The following is an 18951-nucleotide window of genomic DNA, read 5'->3' on the forward strand; positions in this document are numbered from 1 at the left end:
CATTTGTATGTTAAGCCTTTTTATATAACGATACATTTTCTAGGCCATAGATTGGATGGTTAGTGGTTATTGTCATCTGACCAAAGTGGTTTTTCAGAAGAACAAGCAGTCCAAGGTGGGATTGACTGGATTGGACATCTCGCTTTCCTATACAAATGATCGCGGCCGTCCATTTTCACATCCTATTGATCGGATGGTTAGGATGATTTGACTGGTGTGGTTTTTGCAAGGTGCCATATTAATGGTTGGTAAGACCTGATAGACATTCTCGATCAATGACATCGCTCCCACCTGTCAAAAATCCAAATGGGTGCACAGGAAGGTTCCCATGCACTGGGTGCACCGAGCATTTTCCATTGGTCAATGACATAACAAGGAGAGTTGTAATTTTTAGTCTGAAAATACTCGAGCATTCATGTAAAAAAAGGAATTATAATGATTTAAAAAGAAAATTCATCTTTACTATTTTATAATTAACACGCATTTTTTGTGGATTTAAGGCTAAACAAGGAGGTTTCATCGGGCTCGTGTCGTGGGCCCACTGGTATGAACCTCTTAGAGATACTCCGGCAGATCGTTCGGCAGCTTGGCGGGCCCTCGCTTTCGCCAATGGCTGGTAAACAAAATCTACAACTTCAGAGAAAAAAATTGTGAATTTTGAAGTCTTAATATTTTTATTTTTATTTTTATGAACGCCATATATATATATATATATATATATATATGGGATTTATGGCTCATAAAGAACCGACAGTTGGAACAAATTGGCCCCATTCAAAGGGCTAGGATCATCTGATCACCTAGTTTCTGGATGCACTGAGTATACCAAGAGTTGGTGGAAACCAATCTCCCACACACATTTCAAAATGGGATTTGAATCTTATAGCACATCGGGATTGCTGACTCCTGGCATTGGATGATCAGGCATTGTTGTTTGTGTGAATTGCATAGATAATTCTCATTTTACACCCAGATCCATAGCTCAAGTGGTAGACTGAGTGAAAGATACCTCGTTTCAACACTGAGGTCTTGGTATTGATTCCCTAGTGGGGGTGGCTAACAGTGATGTGTGAACTGACAGTGGGTGTGCTAACAAGCTAACAAAAAAAATAAAAATAAATTCTCATTTTGGGTTTGTTTGGTTGCAGTCATGAAAGTGTGCACCAATTTAGACTCATTAATCATGAAATATTGTGAAATATTATGATATTTGGTGCGACCAAATGCACCCTTCAAATTCATAAATTTGTAATATTTTCCTTATGTGCTATCAATTCCTTTTGATAAAATGATAATTTTATTAGAAGTTATACTCTTGTGAACATTTCTAATCCATCAGAAATCGTTAATGCACCAAAATTGCAGGTTTTTGGATCCTATAATGTACGGAGATTATCCACCTGAAATGCGCCAGATATTGGGATCAAGATTGCCGACATTTTCATCGAATGATCGAAGAAAATTACAAAATAAATTGGATTTTATTGGAATTAATCATTATTCAACTCTCTATGTGCAAGACTGCATGTTTTTTCCATGCAACACAGATCAGGAAGGAGAAACATACTCAGTACTCACTGGAGAAAAAGATGGTCAACCAATTGGACCGCCGGTGAGAAAAATACAATATATAATATAGAATGTTAATGAAAGAGTATTCACTTCTTTAAAGGGACAATTTTGCCCATGTGATAATAAGGACAGGGGTTAGTCATAAGGGCAAAAAGTAGTCATTTTGGAGAAGGTGAACATTAGGCTTCTATCACTGTTGATTTGAAAGTTAGAAAAGACGAGTATCTAAATCTCTTGATGATTTTATGTAGACTCCAATGCCAGCTTTCTACGTGGTACCATCGGGTTTGGAAAAGATGGTAATGTACATCAAGGAAAGATACAACAATACGCCCATGTATATCACAGAAAATGGCAAGTGATTTATTTATTTATTTATTAAGACACAATCCGGCCTTAGTTCACTTTATTTTTCAAAATGTTTGGTGACACGCATGGCACAGTTTCGCAATCCAGACCACCCAAATTGTGGGCTAGAAATGCATGGAGGATGCATGAAAAAATCACTAACTGTCCAAATTGTGAACCCACTTTAGACGATGAACAAATACTAATGCACCTTTGCAAATCCCTGCATATTGTGGATAAAAGTGGGGCATATACTTCGTTGATCATTGATCTTATTTGACAGAGGTGTGACAGAGAAATTTTAGTTCTTTGAAAAAGCATCGTGGTTCATAAACATACACTCACCAATGTACACAAATTGTTAATGAAGCATACATTTAACTTATAGGGCTGGCCCTGAATCAGCCTGGCACAGCCCTAGCACGGCCAGGCCCTCTAGGGCTAGGGCTAGGGCTTGGGGCTCTAAAGCTAGGCTAGGGCCAACCTCGGCCTGGCTCTAGCCCAGCCTATTGCCACCCCAAGGTGAAATGTCATATGAGCCTAGCTGTTTTTCTTTGTTAGCTTCTACAAACAAGGCTTTAAGGACATTCAGCTATTTCTGGTTATGCTATTACACCCCTTCTCTCTGCCTAAAGTTTTTAGGAAGAACTCGTATTTATCATAGAAAATCATCAATTATGGGCAAGGTATTCCATAACGGTAATGGTGGCCGCAACGGCCACCATTGTTACCTTTATGATACGGGTTGTAATGGCCATTACAGTCCCCGTAACGGTTGTTACAGTCTCTCTCTCTCTCTCTCTCTCTCTCTCTCTCTCTCTCTCTCTCTTCTATTGAAAAAAAACCCAAAAAACCTGTATCGGCCCTGTAACAGGCCGTTATGGGGCCATTACAACCTTTACGGGGGATGTAACGGGCTGTTACGGGGCGTGTAACAGCCTTTACAGGTCATTTTATTCGTAACGGCCGTTACGACCTTTACGACCCTATAACGTGTAACTGTTGCCACCGTTACCTTTACGTAACGGCCTTTACGGCACACCATGATTATGGGAGTTTATAAATTATTTCATGATTTTTTTTTTTAAAGAGCCTTCGTGCAATTTATTTTTCTTAGAAATTGATGACTGTCTATGTTATTTCATCAACCTTTTCTTTTCTTGGGAAGGAGCTTTCTTGTAGTTCATTTATATTAGAAGCTGACTAATAAAGGGTGTCTATTTATCATGAATGGTATTGTCATTGTAGGATATGCACAAGATGGTAAAAATGGCACTTCTAAGAAAGAGCTGCTCAATGACATGGTGAGAGTAGACTACCTACGTAGCTATCTGACTTCCCTTGCTGCAGCCATCAGGTATTTTATTAGTAACAGATTGAAACAATAACATCTTTTTTCTACATACCTACCTTCAATTTACCAGGAATATAGCACCATATTCTTCTCACCATGTACATCTAGTTAAGAATGCATGTGCTCACATACATATACATGTTACATGTATGTTTGCATGGGTATGTGCATGTCTAAATTCACCATTCAATGAATGGCGTACCATGAGAATTTTGTCTCAGGGGCACGTTGCAATGCTGCTTCTCAAAGACTGTTTACATCTTCCAATGGTACGATAGAGACCTTGTGTATTGTTCCCCAAATTCAACCAAACCCAAACTCTTAAAAAGTTTGTATTTGGTCTGAATAACAATTAGTGCCTATCATAGGTTTGTACTACCAAGAAGATAGATTATCAAATTTTAACCCAACTCAAGAAACACAATGAATTCAAAGAGAAATAATAAAAAGAGAATATTTCAGTGCATTCCAAATGGGCCAAGGTTTGGGTATAGATAGGCTTTAGGTGACTTTTGGTATAAGCTCGCATAGATTAATAATTATTGCATGGATGGAATTAATATAATGGATACATTCATACGTCTTTCGATGGATACGTGTATGTGTCATTACGAATATACCTGTAATTTTATAGAGAATACATGTATGTACAATTAATTAGAACACAAGATACATGTGCAGCATAGACTATAAATTTTATATGCATCCATGTCTTGCTTACAGGAAAGGAGCTGATGTGAGAGGCTACTTCATATGGTCTCTAATTGACAATTTTGAATGGTTGAATGGGTATACGCTACGATTTGGGCTTTATCATGTGGACTACAATACATTGGAGAGAACTCCAAAACTATCCGCCCAATGGTACAAACAATTCCTCAGCAGCCCCAAGATGCTAAAACAGATTGGTGGTGGTCAGTGGAGATCATGGCGTGTACCGTCCTAGTCTCTATGCAAATGTCTACGCTGTATATACTAAAACAGATTGGTGGTGGTGATTGGAGATCATGGCATGTACCGTAATCTCTATGCAAATGTGCACAAAGTATATATGATATTTTATTTATGTTGTGTAAAATAATATTTTGGTATTGCTTGGACTAATTAGTACATGGTAGTCTACCATGTTATGTTGTATTTAGTGGATAAGTGTATGCTCTATACTGTATTCAATTCATCTCTATGTAGGCCTGTCACATGACATGCCTAAAAGGATGTAATAGAATTACTTTGATTGTTGATTATTTGCCTAAGTTGTGTTATCCATCTCTACTTTTGCATGTGTTGAGGAATGCTAAATACAACTAGCACACTTGCATGTGATAAGACGCTCATCATGTGGGTGAGATACTTGTCTTGAAAATCAGGCCAAGATGAACATCAGGTGGCCCATATCTATATAATATGTTCATTGTGGACATTGGGCAATTTCTCTTAGCCATTTCATTTATTTGGTACACTTGTGGCCCACCTAATGAGTAGTTTGGGTCTAGCTAAAATAGGTTACATTGCCACGTGTGAGAAGCGAGCACTGAAAATTGCGGTTGATTGACCACACCACGGGTCCCACCAATGGTGAGTTTAGGTAAGAATAATAATTTAAGCATTGGCAATAAGTGGTTTAGTAGCAAGGCCAAGTCATTGGATTTACATACGATGTATCATATCAGTATTAGATTGCACTTGGATAACCAAGAGAATACACGGATCTAAGCCTAAGTAGGGCAGTCAACAAGTCATGTTCCGTTGGCTCCTAGATTTCCAGACCCAAGCTGATCGGGGTTGGGGTCTTGCCAAGACAACTCTTGTTGCGACCTCGACCCAGATCCAATCATGTTCCCGGTTCCCATTGGGCCTTTGATCATTGGTTTTAAGTTACATGGTGCCACTTTGACACGTGGTGTAAACGAGGTCTCTTGTGTGTGTGTGTGTGTGTGAAGCTTAGAAAACCTCAATTTATTGCTAGAAATTTTAAAATATGTTTTGTATATAATATTACTATCCAAAATAATTGGACCTTTTTCTTTTCTTTTCTTTTTTTTTTTTTTTTTTTGAGTTAGCTGGTCAGTACACACCCATGTCAGTACACACACTCCATGTTAGCGACCCCCGCTAGGAATCGATACCAAGACCTCAAGTGTTGAAACGTGGTATCTCCACTCAGTCTGCCAATTGATTTCATTTCAACTGGCTAACACCCAGATCCATATCTCAACTGGCAGACTGAGTGGAGATACCTCGTTTCAACACTTGAGGTCTTGGTATCGATCCCTATTGGGGGGGGGGGGGGGGTGGGTTGGCAGCGGCTAACATGGAGTGTGTGTACTAACAAGCTAACCCAAAAAAAGAAAAAAAGAAAAAAAAGTCTGCCAGTTGATTTCAAGTGAGACAAGGTGACGGACCTTATTAGTGGAAGCAACGTAAAATCCAACAATTTAAAATTTTGTTGAATGACATTACCTAGAATGGGCAACCACAAGTATCTTCTTCATTGCACAAGAACAAGCACAAAGAGCCCATTGGAGATGAAGTAAAGCTCATTGGAGATGTTGATTCTCAACCAAAAGAAAGAAAACACCATGTACACTATGAGCTATTTAGATTTGGCGGACTAGGATTTTGAGAGATGGGAATTCTCCAAGGCTAGGGTTTAAGAGGAGATAAGAAGAGGTGTCTCAAACCAAAACCTTCACCTATATTCATAAATCTCTCTCTCTCTCTCTCTCTCTCTCTCTCTCTCTCTCTCTCTCTCTCTCTATATATATATATATATATATATATATATATATGTCTGAATTAAAAACTAACTCCAGTAACAAGGTGTATAGAATTACCATGCTCTCCTAATAAGGAAATCCCAACTACACCTAATCAAATAGATCTGGTATGAGACTTCCGAGACTATCATCATCCATAGGGGATGACATTGTACCAAATCTAGAAGTAGACTATAAACAGTTCATCACAATTTCCAACTGCTTATCATAGCCCATTGGTTTGTTCATACTTGATTGAGCATGTTTGATTCCAAATGTGCATGTGCACAAATCCCAATGCTCCAATCGCAATGCACACTTGTCTACTTTTGAAATCAAACAAATTTTATGGTTAACTTAATCAATTAAACCCCATTGAAAATATTCATATAATAAATATATCAATATTTCTCAATAAAAAAGTTCGCAATAAAATCCGCCCATTCATTTGATCTGGTGCCTCATACAAGTCTCATATGCATTATGTGATCATCTACAATCTTCCTCTATTCAATCTCTGTGATCTAACTGTGGGACTTAACATCTATGCAGAATAGGCCCACAGATCTATCTGTGCATAGGACATGGGGATCAAGGGTTCAAATGGCTTACCTAACTGAGATGCCATGAGTACTAGATAAAAATATCAAAATACCAATGTTGTAGTCTTCCTTTCCTTCGCACCCTTATATAGACTATCAGATGGGAATTCGTCTTCTGTTGTAGTGTAGGATTGAGGACCCAGCAGTTTCATAGATAGAGTCTGTGGAGAGAGAGTTTGAAACCCATCACAACTCTCTCTCCCACGATCCACATCTCTGTGTCCTAATTTTACTCAAGTAGCCCTGCGCAAGGCTTATAGCATTCTACCCCAATATGTACTAATGCGTAGTGGATCAGCTGAAGTGGGGCCCACTGGTGTACTTTAATCACATAGTCCAACTGAAGGACAATCTGAACCGTTAATCAGTAAAGCCTATCACATAGAGTTCTTACATTCTCCCACTTAGGCCTCATTGAGCAATGTCAATGATTGTCATATAGAATAACGTTGAAAACAAGTTTTGATTTTAAGAAAATATCCAAATGATTTTAAGAAAACATCCAAATGGTTAACCAATGAAATAGTTAGACAATATGAGCAATGTTATTCAATCTGGTCCATCAAGACTGTCGGTATCGAAATGCAGTAGTTGTCATAACATTTAATTTAGGCGAAGTGAGGCTAAGCGCAATCATAAGTACTTTCAATCTTAACGACATAGATCAAGAACTAGGAAATGTAGTATAAGGATTACACACTTTAATGTGATGATATGTGTCTATCTTTAAGAGGTCCTGAAGCTTTTACATGTCTCCAACGAGACACGACTGTAGTTCTACTTAAAATTTACGCATATATATAGAGAAGCAGAAATAAATTTTTATATCAAAATCATCCAAAAAAACAAACTATATAAAATGAGATATCTAAATGTCTGTGAAAATTAAAGTATGCTCAAGTCCCACTAACTAAAAACATCTGTGGGATTAATGACTCCCATAGATGTCACGTGCTCCTTACTACGCCAAAATTGCCAATTTACGACGGACCAAATCCATCGTAAAACCAAATAAACGACGGATTTCGACCGTCGCTGGATCCGTCGCTGTTTATTGGGTCATTTTTTATTAACGGATAAAATCCGTCGTTTAATCTGCGACGGATAACGTCCGTCGTTTCATAGCGACGGATAAGATCCGTCGTAGAAATAAAAAATCCGTCGGTAAAATTCAAAAAATCAGTCGTTACTAAAAATATTAGCGACGGATAAGATCCGTCGCTAATATGAGTAAGCGACGGACCTCAAATCCGTCGTCGATTTTCAACGGTCAGAAAATAGCGACGGATAAGATCCGTCGCTAATATGAGTAAGCGACGGACCTCAAATCCGTCGTCGATTTTCAACGGTCAGAAAATAGCGACGGATAAGATCCGTCGCTAATATGAATAAGCGACGGACCTCAAATCCGTCGTCGACGTTCAACGGTCGGAAATTAGCGACGGATAAGGTCCGTCGCTAATATGAGTAAGCGACGGACCTCAAATCCGCTGTTGGTTGTTAATGTTCACAAATTAGCGACGGATTTGGTCCGTCGCTAAAATATCTGTAAATACAACAAAATATTGATAAATTATTATTATTATTTTTTTAATCTTGCACCTGATAGTCATTCAAAAAATAATTCACACTACTATTTGATAAGAATCCTATTCACAAAATTGGTAACAACTCAATTCAATAAAAGAGGAAATGACCCAAGTGGCCCACTCCAACAAAAATTGACTTACCCTACTAACTAAACATTTCCCCCTCTTAAACTAGGACCCGTACAAAAGAAATTACCCGGAACTTCAACTGTTGGCTATGCCTTGCCTTGAATTGGCTACTTAGTATCTGCTCTTGTTCAACCTTCTTTTGAGCCCTTCCTACATATATTACAAACAGCCAGATTCAATCCAAGAAAAGAATAGTTTAGTCAACCCTTCATATATTACAAATAACCAGCTCAAATCCATGAAATGTGAAGAGTTTAATCAACTGAAACCAATTAACAAAATAAAAGATTAGAATTCATCCTAGCCATTAGAGGTTCAGGTAAGAGCATTTCTTAACTTCATAGCATTCACTGGGAGAGCACAATACAGTTTGAAAGGATCTTTAGATGTTGGAATCAATACACAACAGTGCAAGGCAATCTGCATTTAATGCACTAGTGTCTAACGACATGACCAAAGGTAAGTGTAGGAACTGGGAAATTCCTATTTCCCAACAATTCGAACTCTTTTATGAGTAGGGATAATGCATCAAGTTCAGCTAAGTTGGACCATAGGTTATTGTCCACCCAGTGGACAACTTCTAACCTGTCATGCATGCAACATCCAACTTGTCCAAAAGGTGGGCCTACCATGAGGAGCACCTTGTACAAAAATCAGCACAATCCATGCATCAGATGAACCCTATATGTATAGATGCCCTAACCCATAATTCAGGCTGGTCCCACATGCATGTTGACTGTTTGGGACCACATGAAGAAACTTGATTTGTATACGAAAATATCATGTGTTTGGTCAAGCACATATTGTCTATTTGAAAGGGAAAAAAAGAGACGAGAAAATGTACCCATTTAAATAGATATCCATGGTTTAGATTCCATGTATATGAGAGATTCATGCCAAAGATCCTAGCAACCAATGAATAAATAGAGAGGCAAACAATTCCAGAGCTAGGGAAGAGCTCTAGGTGTAATGGAAAAGAACAAAAGATAAATAGATCCCCAAACATGCATTGCAACTAAAACAAATACTGTTAGTAGTAAAATGCAAGAATTTGGAGATCAAACTAAAGAAAAGAATCCAATGCATGTGTAGTTCATTACCAATGTCCTTGTAAAATCTCACCTGAATCAGTTGATTTCAATGACTGTCAAGTTGGGGAAAAAAAAAAACCATGATTGTCAATTGCATTAACATCTTCAGTTTTGCCATAACCATCACCATTGGAGTTAGCCATGTATGCTGTAAAAGATACAAAACTTAAAAATGCCCACAGAAGTGCTTAATGCAAGTGCAAGGGATGATATTAGACTAAAAAAAATCCCAGATAACTTTGGAATGAAAAAATAAGGAAAAAAATAGAAAATTCAATCACATAAACCGAACACTTGCAACCGTCCATCACACAAATCACATTAAAAGAAGAAAAAATAAACATTAAACTATCTATTCATTTCCTACCAAAACATGCCAGGTTGGTATTTGTTAAATCTGAATTCCAAAGTATGAATCTGAAGTTGGAAAACTAATGGTGAATGGATGTTTGGTTTATCCAAAAGGTATCCAATTTGAAGCTGAAAGGCATAAAAAGTACATCTTCCAAGTTCTTTTACTCGGTCTTTCACTCAAAACAAAATGTTTACTATTGATCCTAGTATTATCTACTACATACTAGTAACATACAACCAATATTGGGGCACCATACCATAAGCTACAAAATTTCATGTCCCCCTAAGCAAGGCATCCTCCATTGATAACATATACATATATATAATAAGTTTTTTTTTTTTTTCATTTACATTCACAAATACATTCATCATCCATCAAACTATTAACAACATTTACAAAAAATAAAATATATCGAACCAACTCTTAATAATAATTTGCAACTTAACCTGCTGGGAACCGTTATGCACCGTAATGTCTTACGGCAGAGCGGGTTCTAAGGAGTTACAAGTTGACCCTAACGACAGCATATAAATGAAGCGATAAAGATATAAATGATTTGAGATTAATTAAAGGTTTCGAGAACTTACATCCACCTCGCTCTTATTGCCAAGTAGTCCTGATGAAAATGCATCCACACTACGAGAAGGGAAAAAAAAATTGTGGCTGCACCGATACGGTCTAGTATGAACGGCTGCCTACGTACCCAATGTTTGGAAGATTGGGATCAAGCCACTACGTAGTTCTTAATATTTAAATCAGAACATTTTACGCATAAGCAAAGAAAAAATTAAAATAAATCATAATAGAAATATGTGTACCTTCTGTCACGCATAAGAAGATGAAAAGCTGAAACAAATCACTAGATTAGTCAAGCAAAACTACTAAATAATTCAAGATAAAGATTTAGTCAAATAATATCCAAAATAACCTCAAACACAATCCATGTCCTGACCAAATTACAAAAATATATTCTTGACTTAGGAAAAGTTTTAAGTAAACTCCTTTAATATCTATGTTTTCGTCAGCACTCTAGGCCAAATGAGAACACCCACGTTGCAATCGGCTAACGTCTTCTCAATGTCACCAAACACATTCGCACTGGGAACTTCAACGACATCCAATATAACTTTGATGAAATCTGAAGGGATGCCTGCATTATCTCTAATCAGACGCCCACGTGCAACAACTCGACTACAAATATCTGTCAAATGACAGATTTGTTCCACCCGTAGAAGTGAAGGTGGAGGTGGAGCTGACTCATCACGATGACTTGAGGTATCGCCAGATCGAAAAAACACCTACAAGAAATAATTTTTATTATTTTCATGGATAAAATAGTAACTGTACATTATTCTTTTATTGTTAAAATACCTGAGAACCAGCAGTGCCTGGAGAGCATTGCATTGGTTGAACTGGAGTATTTATTTGATTCTGAACTTCAAGCAAACGTTCTCCAATGGTCAATATCATGTCCTTGCACTCGTTGATCTTGTTTTCCATTTGCTCTTTTAATACAATCATCGATGCTTTAACCTCAGCAATTTCGCCCTTTCCTTCTCTAATTTCATTAATGTAAGGGGTTGAAGCAATAATGGTAGTTTTTGCAATATGACCCAACCCCCTACACGTCCTCTTTTATCAAGACCACAAACCTAAATGATAATCAACCATTATTAGTAATGCATGTATATTAGTAACAAAAAATGTTCAGAAAGCTAAGTATGTCAAAGTGAAGAGAATGAATGAAAAACCTGTGCAACCGGGTCGTGATTTAAATCATTATGTATACAAGCCGGGTCATTGGCAACTATGTCTTTTATTTTTTCCGTTATGATGCTCAGCTCCTGTGAAGAGAGAGACCCATCGGATCTAGTATGAGTTGCCAGAAACAATTCAGTTCTTGTGATTTGAGTATCTGGATTTTTTTGTTGCTGTAATTTACAATGAGAAATCATGTTAATTATTCTGTATTCTTAAATTGGATTAAAAGAAATTAAAGTTATATTAAAAACTTACAATCAACTCTGCCGTCCTAGCAGATCCCCATCGCCTAGTCGTGTGAGGGAACTTCATTTCGCTTCTGGATTCCTTTCCCTTTCCACGACGAGACTTTGCCTCTTCTGTAGATTCGTAATCAACGAATTTGGCCCAATCTTCTAGCTTTATGCTATTAGGGCAATTTTTTTTCCTGTCTCCATCATTATCATACATATCCAGGACAGTTCCTCGTAATCGGTTCTTCCAATCCTTCCACATATCATTAGCACGCTTAATTATGGCAGTTTTACAGCTGTCACTGTCGTCAACATCATATTTAGCCTACATATTTCATTAAAAAAGGCAATTAGTCAACAACAATTATATTATAAATATTAGAAAGTAAAACTCATGTATTTAAATGCTTACCAAAACAGTTGACCAAACATTATCCTTGATGGTATCTGGCACAAGCCGCCAGTCTTTGTATGCAATTGGACAATGAGTCCTGACCACATTTTCTAGAAATGGGGTGAATTGATTTTTGTTATCTCCAGTAATCTCTCCAACTGGACTAATTAAAACTTTTATCTTTGTGGTGCTTCCTGGGGTAGAACTAGAAGGCCCTACATACGACATAATTTTTTTAAAAAAATTAAGATTATTAGTCATTTAATATGTTGCTATATATAATAAAGAGATGACACTATACACATGCATAAGTTTTTACTGAATTTAGAAAAAATGAAAAGAAAAATAATCTAATACAGTAAAAGTAGTTAAATTTATTTCAACCTGATATTGAACTTGATCAGTTTCTTTTTCGCTTCTGAATACGTGGGTTACTTGATACAATTTCTATATATGACCCTTCTTGTATATCTTCACTAGTTGGGTCATACAGATCATCTAGTAAGGAAGGGCTCGAGGAACCTGCAGTCAACCTAGCCTCAAACACTAGCGAATCCTCAAATGCATATGCATCTTTTGTTAGTCGCTTCGGAACATCTAATACAACATACCAGTCATCTCTTGTCGGATCCTTGCAATAGAAGACTTGATCTGCCTGAGATGCATGTATAAATGGCTCATCCTCTTCCTTGATATTCCTTCTAAACCTTCTCAGGTTAACAAATATCAGATTTGTTTCAAGATCTACATAACATCCATTTGAAGTATCTTCGATATGCACCCAATCACAGTAGAACAATGTTATCTTAAAGGTGAAGTAGTTTAATTCAAGAATTTGTCTAATGATACCATAGTAGGTGGCTTCCTGTTCTACCAAGTTCTTATCCCTGGCACTCGCCCTGAACATAGTTAAGGCTTTCATAGAGACTCCGCTGTTTTGTGTTGTCAAGTTTTTTTCAGAGTCTGATGTGCAAAAAATATATCCATTTACTGAGTATGTACTGTATGATGTGGCATCGTAGCTAGGACTAGTAGCGATTCTCTTAAATTGTGACATTTCTTCATTCTCTAATTGTTCCCTTAACCAAGCATTGTAGTCTACTTCTTTTTGTACTGACGGATTGCCCCTCCTGTTTTGTCCCTTACGTGTTTGGCCATGAATGTATTCATTGTACTTCCTACAATTCACATATAATATAATATATGAATTGAACTTTTTACTTTACATGGTACAATTTAAAAACATCAAGGATAGAAACATAGACTTTTGTCAACTTACCCCAGCCATTGAGCATTTTCAGCGTGATGTTGTAATACCCATCTGCGTGCTTGTTGATATTACACATTAGTAAGAAAACTTTTTTCTTTTTTATCGATTTGGAAATTATCGGCATTATCATCACCCTCATCATAGAATATCTTTTTCACTCTCTTATGGCTTCCTAACATCTTATTAGGCATGTAGTCCATGCAGTACATCATGGACTCTTCCAGTATGTAACGTTCAACAATACAACCCTCTGGATAAGTTTGATTTGTCACATACTTTTTGTATGTTCTCATCATCCTATACACATTAAAATTAGATATGGATATAAATTTTAAAAAAAAATGAAAAAAAAAGTTGATAAATTCTGATAATTAATGTTACCTCTCAAAAGGATACATCCAACGATATCTGACAGGTCCACAAAGTTGTGCTTTCTCTGCTAAGTGCACCACTAGGTGTGTCATAGGAACAAAAAAAGATGGGGAAAAATATTTTTCGAATACACATAATATTTCTACTATTTTTTTTTCATATTTTGAAGCTCTTCACGATTAATAACTTTTGAACATATGACGTTGAAGAATCTTGACATTTCACAAATGGCAGTGCGCAATGTCTTCTTCTTTCCTAAAAACGAGTGCATCAACAAAACTGGTAGCAATTGTTGCATCACAATGTGATAATCATGTGACTTGAGGGCCTTTAGCTGACAATCCTCTAAATTGACACGATGTGTCCAGTTTGCACAATATCCTCTTGGGACTTTCAAATTGCTCAGTGTCAGACAAAACATGTTTCTTTCAGATGTGGACAACGTGAAAGGAGCTTTGGGTAAGAATAACCTGCCGTTTCTTTCTTCAGGCCACATAGACTTTCTTATCTTCATAGCCTGAAGATCCTGACGGGCTTGTAAACCATCCTTAGTCTTATCTTTTGTATCCATGATTGTTGCAATGAGGTTCTCAGTGACATTTTTCTCAACATGCATCACATCCAGATTGTGACGAATGGGCAAATGCTCCCAGTATGGCAAGTCAAAAAGGATTGATCTCTTTGTCCAGGCAGTAATGTTGTTCGGGTCATTCTTAGACTTTTTCTTAGTCTTTCCCACTTGCTTTTCGAAAACGGTTTCAATATTATTCATTTTACGTAGTACATCTGAACCTTTCATACGCTTCGGAGCCTTTCTTTTTTCCTCTTTCCCATTGAATCTGGTTCTATCAGTCCTAAAGTCATGACCTAATGGCAGGAATCTTCTATGTCCCATATATGCAAACTTCTTTCCATGTTCAAGCCAAACCGATTCTGTCTCCTCACTACAAATAGGGCATGCGTACTTTCCTCCTGTCCTACAACCAGAAAGATGTCCATATGCTGGAAAATCATGTATTGCCCATAGTAAAATTGCCCTCATTGTGAACATATTCTTACTGTGCGAGTCATATGTCACAGATCCTTCCCACAATTCAAGCAACTCTGCAATCAACGGTTGCAAGTAAATGTCAATGTCATGTCCTGGACCTTTTTTTCCAGGGATCAAAAGTGTTAACATGGTAAACTCCTTCCGCATGCATAAATGAGGCGGGAGATTATACGTAACAATCATAATAGGCCAGCAACTATATGAATTGCTCATATTCCCAAAAGGATTGAATCCATCCGTTGCAAGTCCTAAACGAACGTTACGTGGCTCCGCAGCAAAATCAGCATACTTTTCATCTACAATATTCCACATAGACGAATCCACTGGATGACGCATGCAAATATCATCTTGAGCCGACTTTGAATGCCATATCATATTCTCTGCAATCTCTGGTATAGTGTAGAGTCTTTTTAACCTCGGCGTTAATGGGAAGTACCTTAGCACCTTACAAGGTACATGTGGGGGGGTTGACCTTACAACACTATTAAATTTCCATCTGCTTGCTCCACATTTTGGACAACACTGCTTATCAACATGGTCCTTCCAGTACAAAATACAATCGTTAGGGCATGCATGTATTGTCTCATAATTCATACCCAATGAACTGATCAACCTCTTTGCATTATAAGTACTATCTGGCAAAGAGTTCTCGTTGGGCAAAATTTTCTTGAGCAAGTTTAATAACTCTGTAAAGCTATTGTCTGACCAACGAAACCTAGCTTTCATACTTAGCAACTCCACTATCACAGACAACTTTGTATCCTCCGGTTTACAAGATGGATATAGGGGTTGTTTTGCATCCTCCATTAACTTCCTATACCGAGCCTTATCGCCTAATTCATCATGAGCTTCAATATCATCTCCATTATTAACCTCATCTATACATGCATCTAACTCAATGGGTTGAAAACGACCGAAAGCATCATTCACCAAATCGACCATTCTGGGCAACACATCTTCATTACGATTATCGACAAATGTACTTGCACCTGTTTCAAGACGTTGTTCCCCATGGAGAAACCACGTCGTGTATGTTTGATCTATGCCACTAAAAACCAAGTGTTTGGAAATGGTTTCTAATGTCATCTTCCCACGTATATTACAACACTTGGCACAAGGACAGCTGTGCCAGTCTTCCCCATTTGAATTTTGTTTCACGTACTTTAGAAATGTTACAACACCTTCCATGTATTCAACAGTTAACCTTCCTGCCCGCATCCAGTTCTTGCATGGTGTCATGGAAGCCATGTCTGGTAACATATACATGATGTGTTTAAGTTAGATTACGAATGAGTATGTCTATCTAACTGACTAAATCAGTTGCCCATCCAAGACCAAATAGATTGTAACGCTTTCATTTTCAAATTTAAATACCTACACCAAAATTCCTGCAGCATCTCCCCATATCTCTCCAGATATATTGATCTTGTATTTGATTCCCACGTCAGGTATCAACACAAAGTGAGGATATTTGACAATGGAAATAAATGCAAGAAACATATCCAGAGAGAGAGAGATGATGCATAGAAAAGGCAAGTGCATTTGAATTGCTAAAATGAAAGCATTACATTCTATCCGGCATTGAACTGTCCAAACAGGGACAATTTAAGGATTTTTATGCACCAAGGAGCACACTGTATCTATGCCTGGCCACATAAAAACCCTTAAATGGGTAATTGATTGTCTTAATCTATATACAATCACATCAAAATTTGTAATCTAAATGAACATAATTCAAAATACAACTCATTTCTAAATGTAGAATCAAAGCAAAAGAACTGGTAACCTGAGTTGTTTTCCTGCAACCAGTCTCACCAGATACCAGCACCACCTGTTCTCCATACATAAACAGATAAACAAAACTCAGAGCATGAAATTGAATAACATTGAATCCTCATTTCACCAGTAGTAACAAAAAGAAAATGCTCAATACAAGTGTAACAGGTTTATCCTCCTTTCTTTTTATTAAGCATGGTGATGGGGATATTATTTTCTAACAGATGGGTGTAATCTAGTTAGTCCCATACATGAAAGTAGACATGACCAAAATCTGAAAATCCGAATCAATCTAACAAAAACCAACAAAATCCAAAACCCAAAATAAGATTCAAAACAAACCAAAATGGATGCCTAAACTGCAAAAACTACACAAGAAGCATCTACATGCATCTATCGACCAGTTACCACCTGTAGTTTCTCCAACAATGCATGACATCGATAAACTTCTGCTTTTGATTTTTCTATATAGCATAAATTAGAAAAGATTCAAGTGACTAAAATTTTTCTTTGGATGGTAACTGGCCAAGAAAAGCTAATCACATTATATATAATAAAAATTAGAAAAGATTCGAGTGACTAAAATTTTCTCATGGATGGTAACTGTCCAAGAACAGTTTAGCCATTTGTTCCAAATGACATGGATTGACGACTCATCTGAGTTACACATGACTTGTCAGAGTAAACTTGGACCCTAGTTTGGAACCACAAATAATCTATCATGTAGCAGCCAAGGCAGGATCAACTGGTCCGTTTTCAGCATCTATCATGGTCATGTAGCAGCCGAGGCAGGCACACGGCTCAAGCAGTAAAACACTGCAATTATTGCTGGTTGAACTCGCCTCACTCGTGTGTAAGATCAGAAAGCTGACCAGGCTTTCCTTATTGTGTAGATTACATGCATCCAAAAGCAGCCAAAACATGTCAATTTGCTCTTTGCCTTCATTTATATTGTACAACAGGCATCAGCACTACTTGGATCAAATGACGAGTGGGTCTGATATTGCACACGTGTGCCTTGATCACATTTGCAAGGCATCAGCACTGCTGAGATCAAAAGCCGAAAAGCTAGCTTCTCTTTCATTCAGAATAGTTATCCCTCAAAGAAGATGGCGCTAGACTTCATCACGGCCATCCCTGCATCAGCGTTTAATAAAAGCCAGTGGGCCTTTAATAAGGAGCATTCAAGAGAGCTTTGCTATGACTATCCGCATGTCCAAGGTGGTATATCGTAAACCCAGCACAACACCATAGCAAACAGGTGCAATGACCAGGCCATCCATCTACCTAGTGGGTCTGGCCATGTTGATGTTCTCACCTAAGAAACAAATCTAGTCCACTCAGGAAGTGGGCAATGAATTTAGAAAGAAGGAATTGCTTAGAAAACTTCAGCCAAGCTTTTCTAATTAGTTGTACTTTTACTTGGAAAATTTCAGCCCATCTGATTAACATGATTATTGGGCCAGGTCATCCATCCACATAGTCGTACTCTTCTCGTGTGGACCGTCTAGATCACACACCGACATGCCATGACACTGCAGCCATTTTGGTTTTTGGCAATCCAAACTGTTTGTGAGGTGGAATAGTCAAAATGTGTCATGTGTTCATCACGTGGTGGGCCATCATCTCATCTATGTAAATCTTCAAATTGATTTTTCCGCCCGCCATGTGACCTATATGAACACGCGTCACATTTCAACAGGTTCACGTTAGAAGTTTCATAACATGAGATTTTTGTAACAAGTGGTTCAGGTAGTTCACGTTGTCACACAAAGGGTCCACCAGACCTGGATGGTCATCTATATATAAATAAATAAATAAATAAAAGGAAAAAAAAAAGGCAATTCTAATTGTTAGGTAGGATAGAATGTCAAGTGCAATTAACAGCCCACTCCAGATCACCTTCATTTCAAGTCGATCGACGATCAATATCATTGATCAACAACAGCAAAAGTTTTGCTGTGGGCACTTTGTTTTCGTAGTAAAAGACTATATCAAGAAAGGGTTGGTAGCCGGGCAGCATAACACGGTCGTTCCACCGCTTCCCTCTGGGGCCCACCAGCACAACATCACCTATTTTGTTTGGTGGGTGGGTCCCACGTAGGGCCCACGATCTTATATATATATAATATAAAATATATAATATATAATATATATAATATATAAATATAAAATATATAACATATATGTGCATGCTGACGTCCAGGCCCTGGACGGCCTGGACAGTCACATACATCAAGGAGGGCCTCACACGTGGGGTGTGGACGGTGGACGGTTTGGATAAAACACATGCACGGT

General features: G+C 37.7%; 2 protein-coding genes across 5 annotated transcripts in view; one reads left to right on the forward strand and one right to left on the reverse strand.

Annotated features, from left to right (window-relative positions):
- Positions 1-4518, forward strand: part of LOC131240456 (beta-glucosidase 18-like) — a 59229-nt gene extending 54711 nt beyond the window's left edge. The window contains exons 8-12 of one of the 4 annotated variants that reach the window (XM_058238703.1): positions 501-616; positions 1366-1612; positions 1824-1926; positions 3169-3277; positions 3998-4518. In XM_058238703.1, the coding sequence (XP_058094686.1) occupies positions 501-616; positions 1366-1612; positions 1824-1926; positions 3169-3277; positions 3998-4220 (798 nt within the window). In that variant the 3' untranslated portion in view covers positions 4221-4518. Of the gene's footprint in view, positions 1-500; positions 651-1365; positions 1613-1823; positions 1927-3168; positions 3278-3997 lie in introns of those variants that run through there. The other 3 variants (XR_009168761.1, XM_058238700.1, XM_058238702.1) reach the window with 3 other exon arrangements.
- Positions 4519-10806: 6288 nt separating this feature from the next.
- LOC131239007 (uncharacterized) lies at positions 10807-11617 on the reverse strand. Its single transcript, XM_058236571.1, has 2 exons — positions 11168-11617; positions 10807-11094 (listed from the first exon to the last, which is right to left on the reverse strand). Exons 1-2 carry the CDS (start codon positions 11315-11317, stop codon positions 10807-10809), a joined length of 438 nt encoding a protein of 145 aa, XP_058092554.1. The 5' UTR covers positions 11318-11617.
- Positions 11618-18951: the final 7334 nt, after the last annotated feature.

Source organism: Magnolia sinica, chromosome 3 (assembly GCF_029962835.1).
Source record: "Magnolia sinica isolate HGM2019 chromosome 3, MsV1, whole genome shotgun sequence".
Lineage (NCBI taxonomy): Eukaryota > Viridiplantae > Streptophyta > Magnoliopsida > Magnoliales > Magnoliaceae > Magnolia > Magnolia sinica.

Excerpts from the sequence above, each read along its gene's own strand:
- LOC131239007 (XM_058236571.1), bottom strand. The coding sequence starts at position 11,317 with ATGATTGTATTAAAAGAGCAAATGGAAAACAAGATCAACGAGTGCAAG. Across the intron at positions 11,095-11,167 it reads CAGGCACTGCTGGTTCTCAG|GTGTTTTTTCGATCTGGCGA; the intron begins GTATTTTAACAA and ends TATTTCTTGTAG.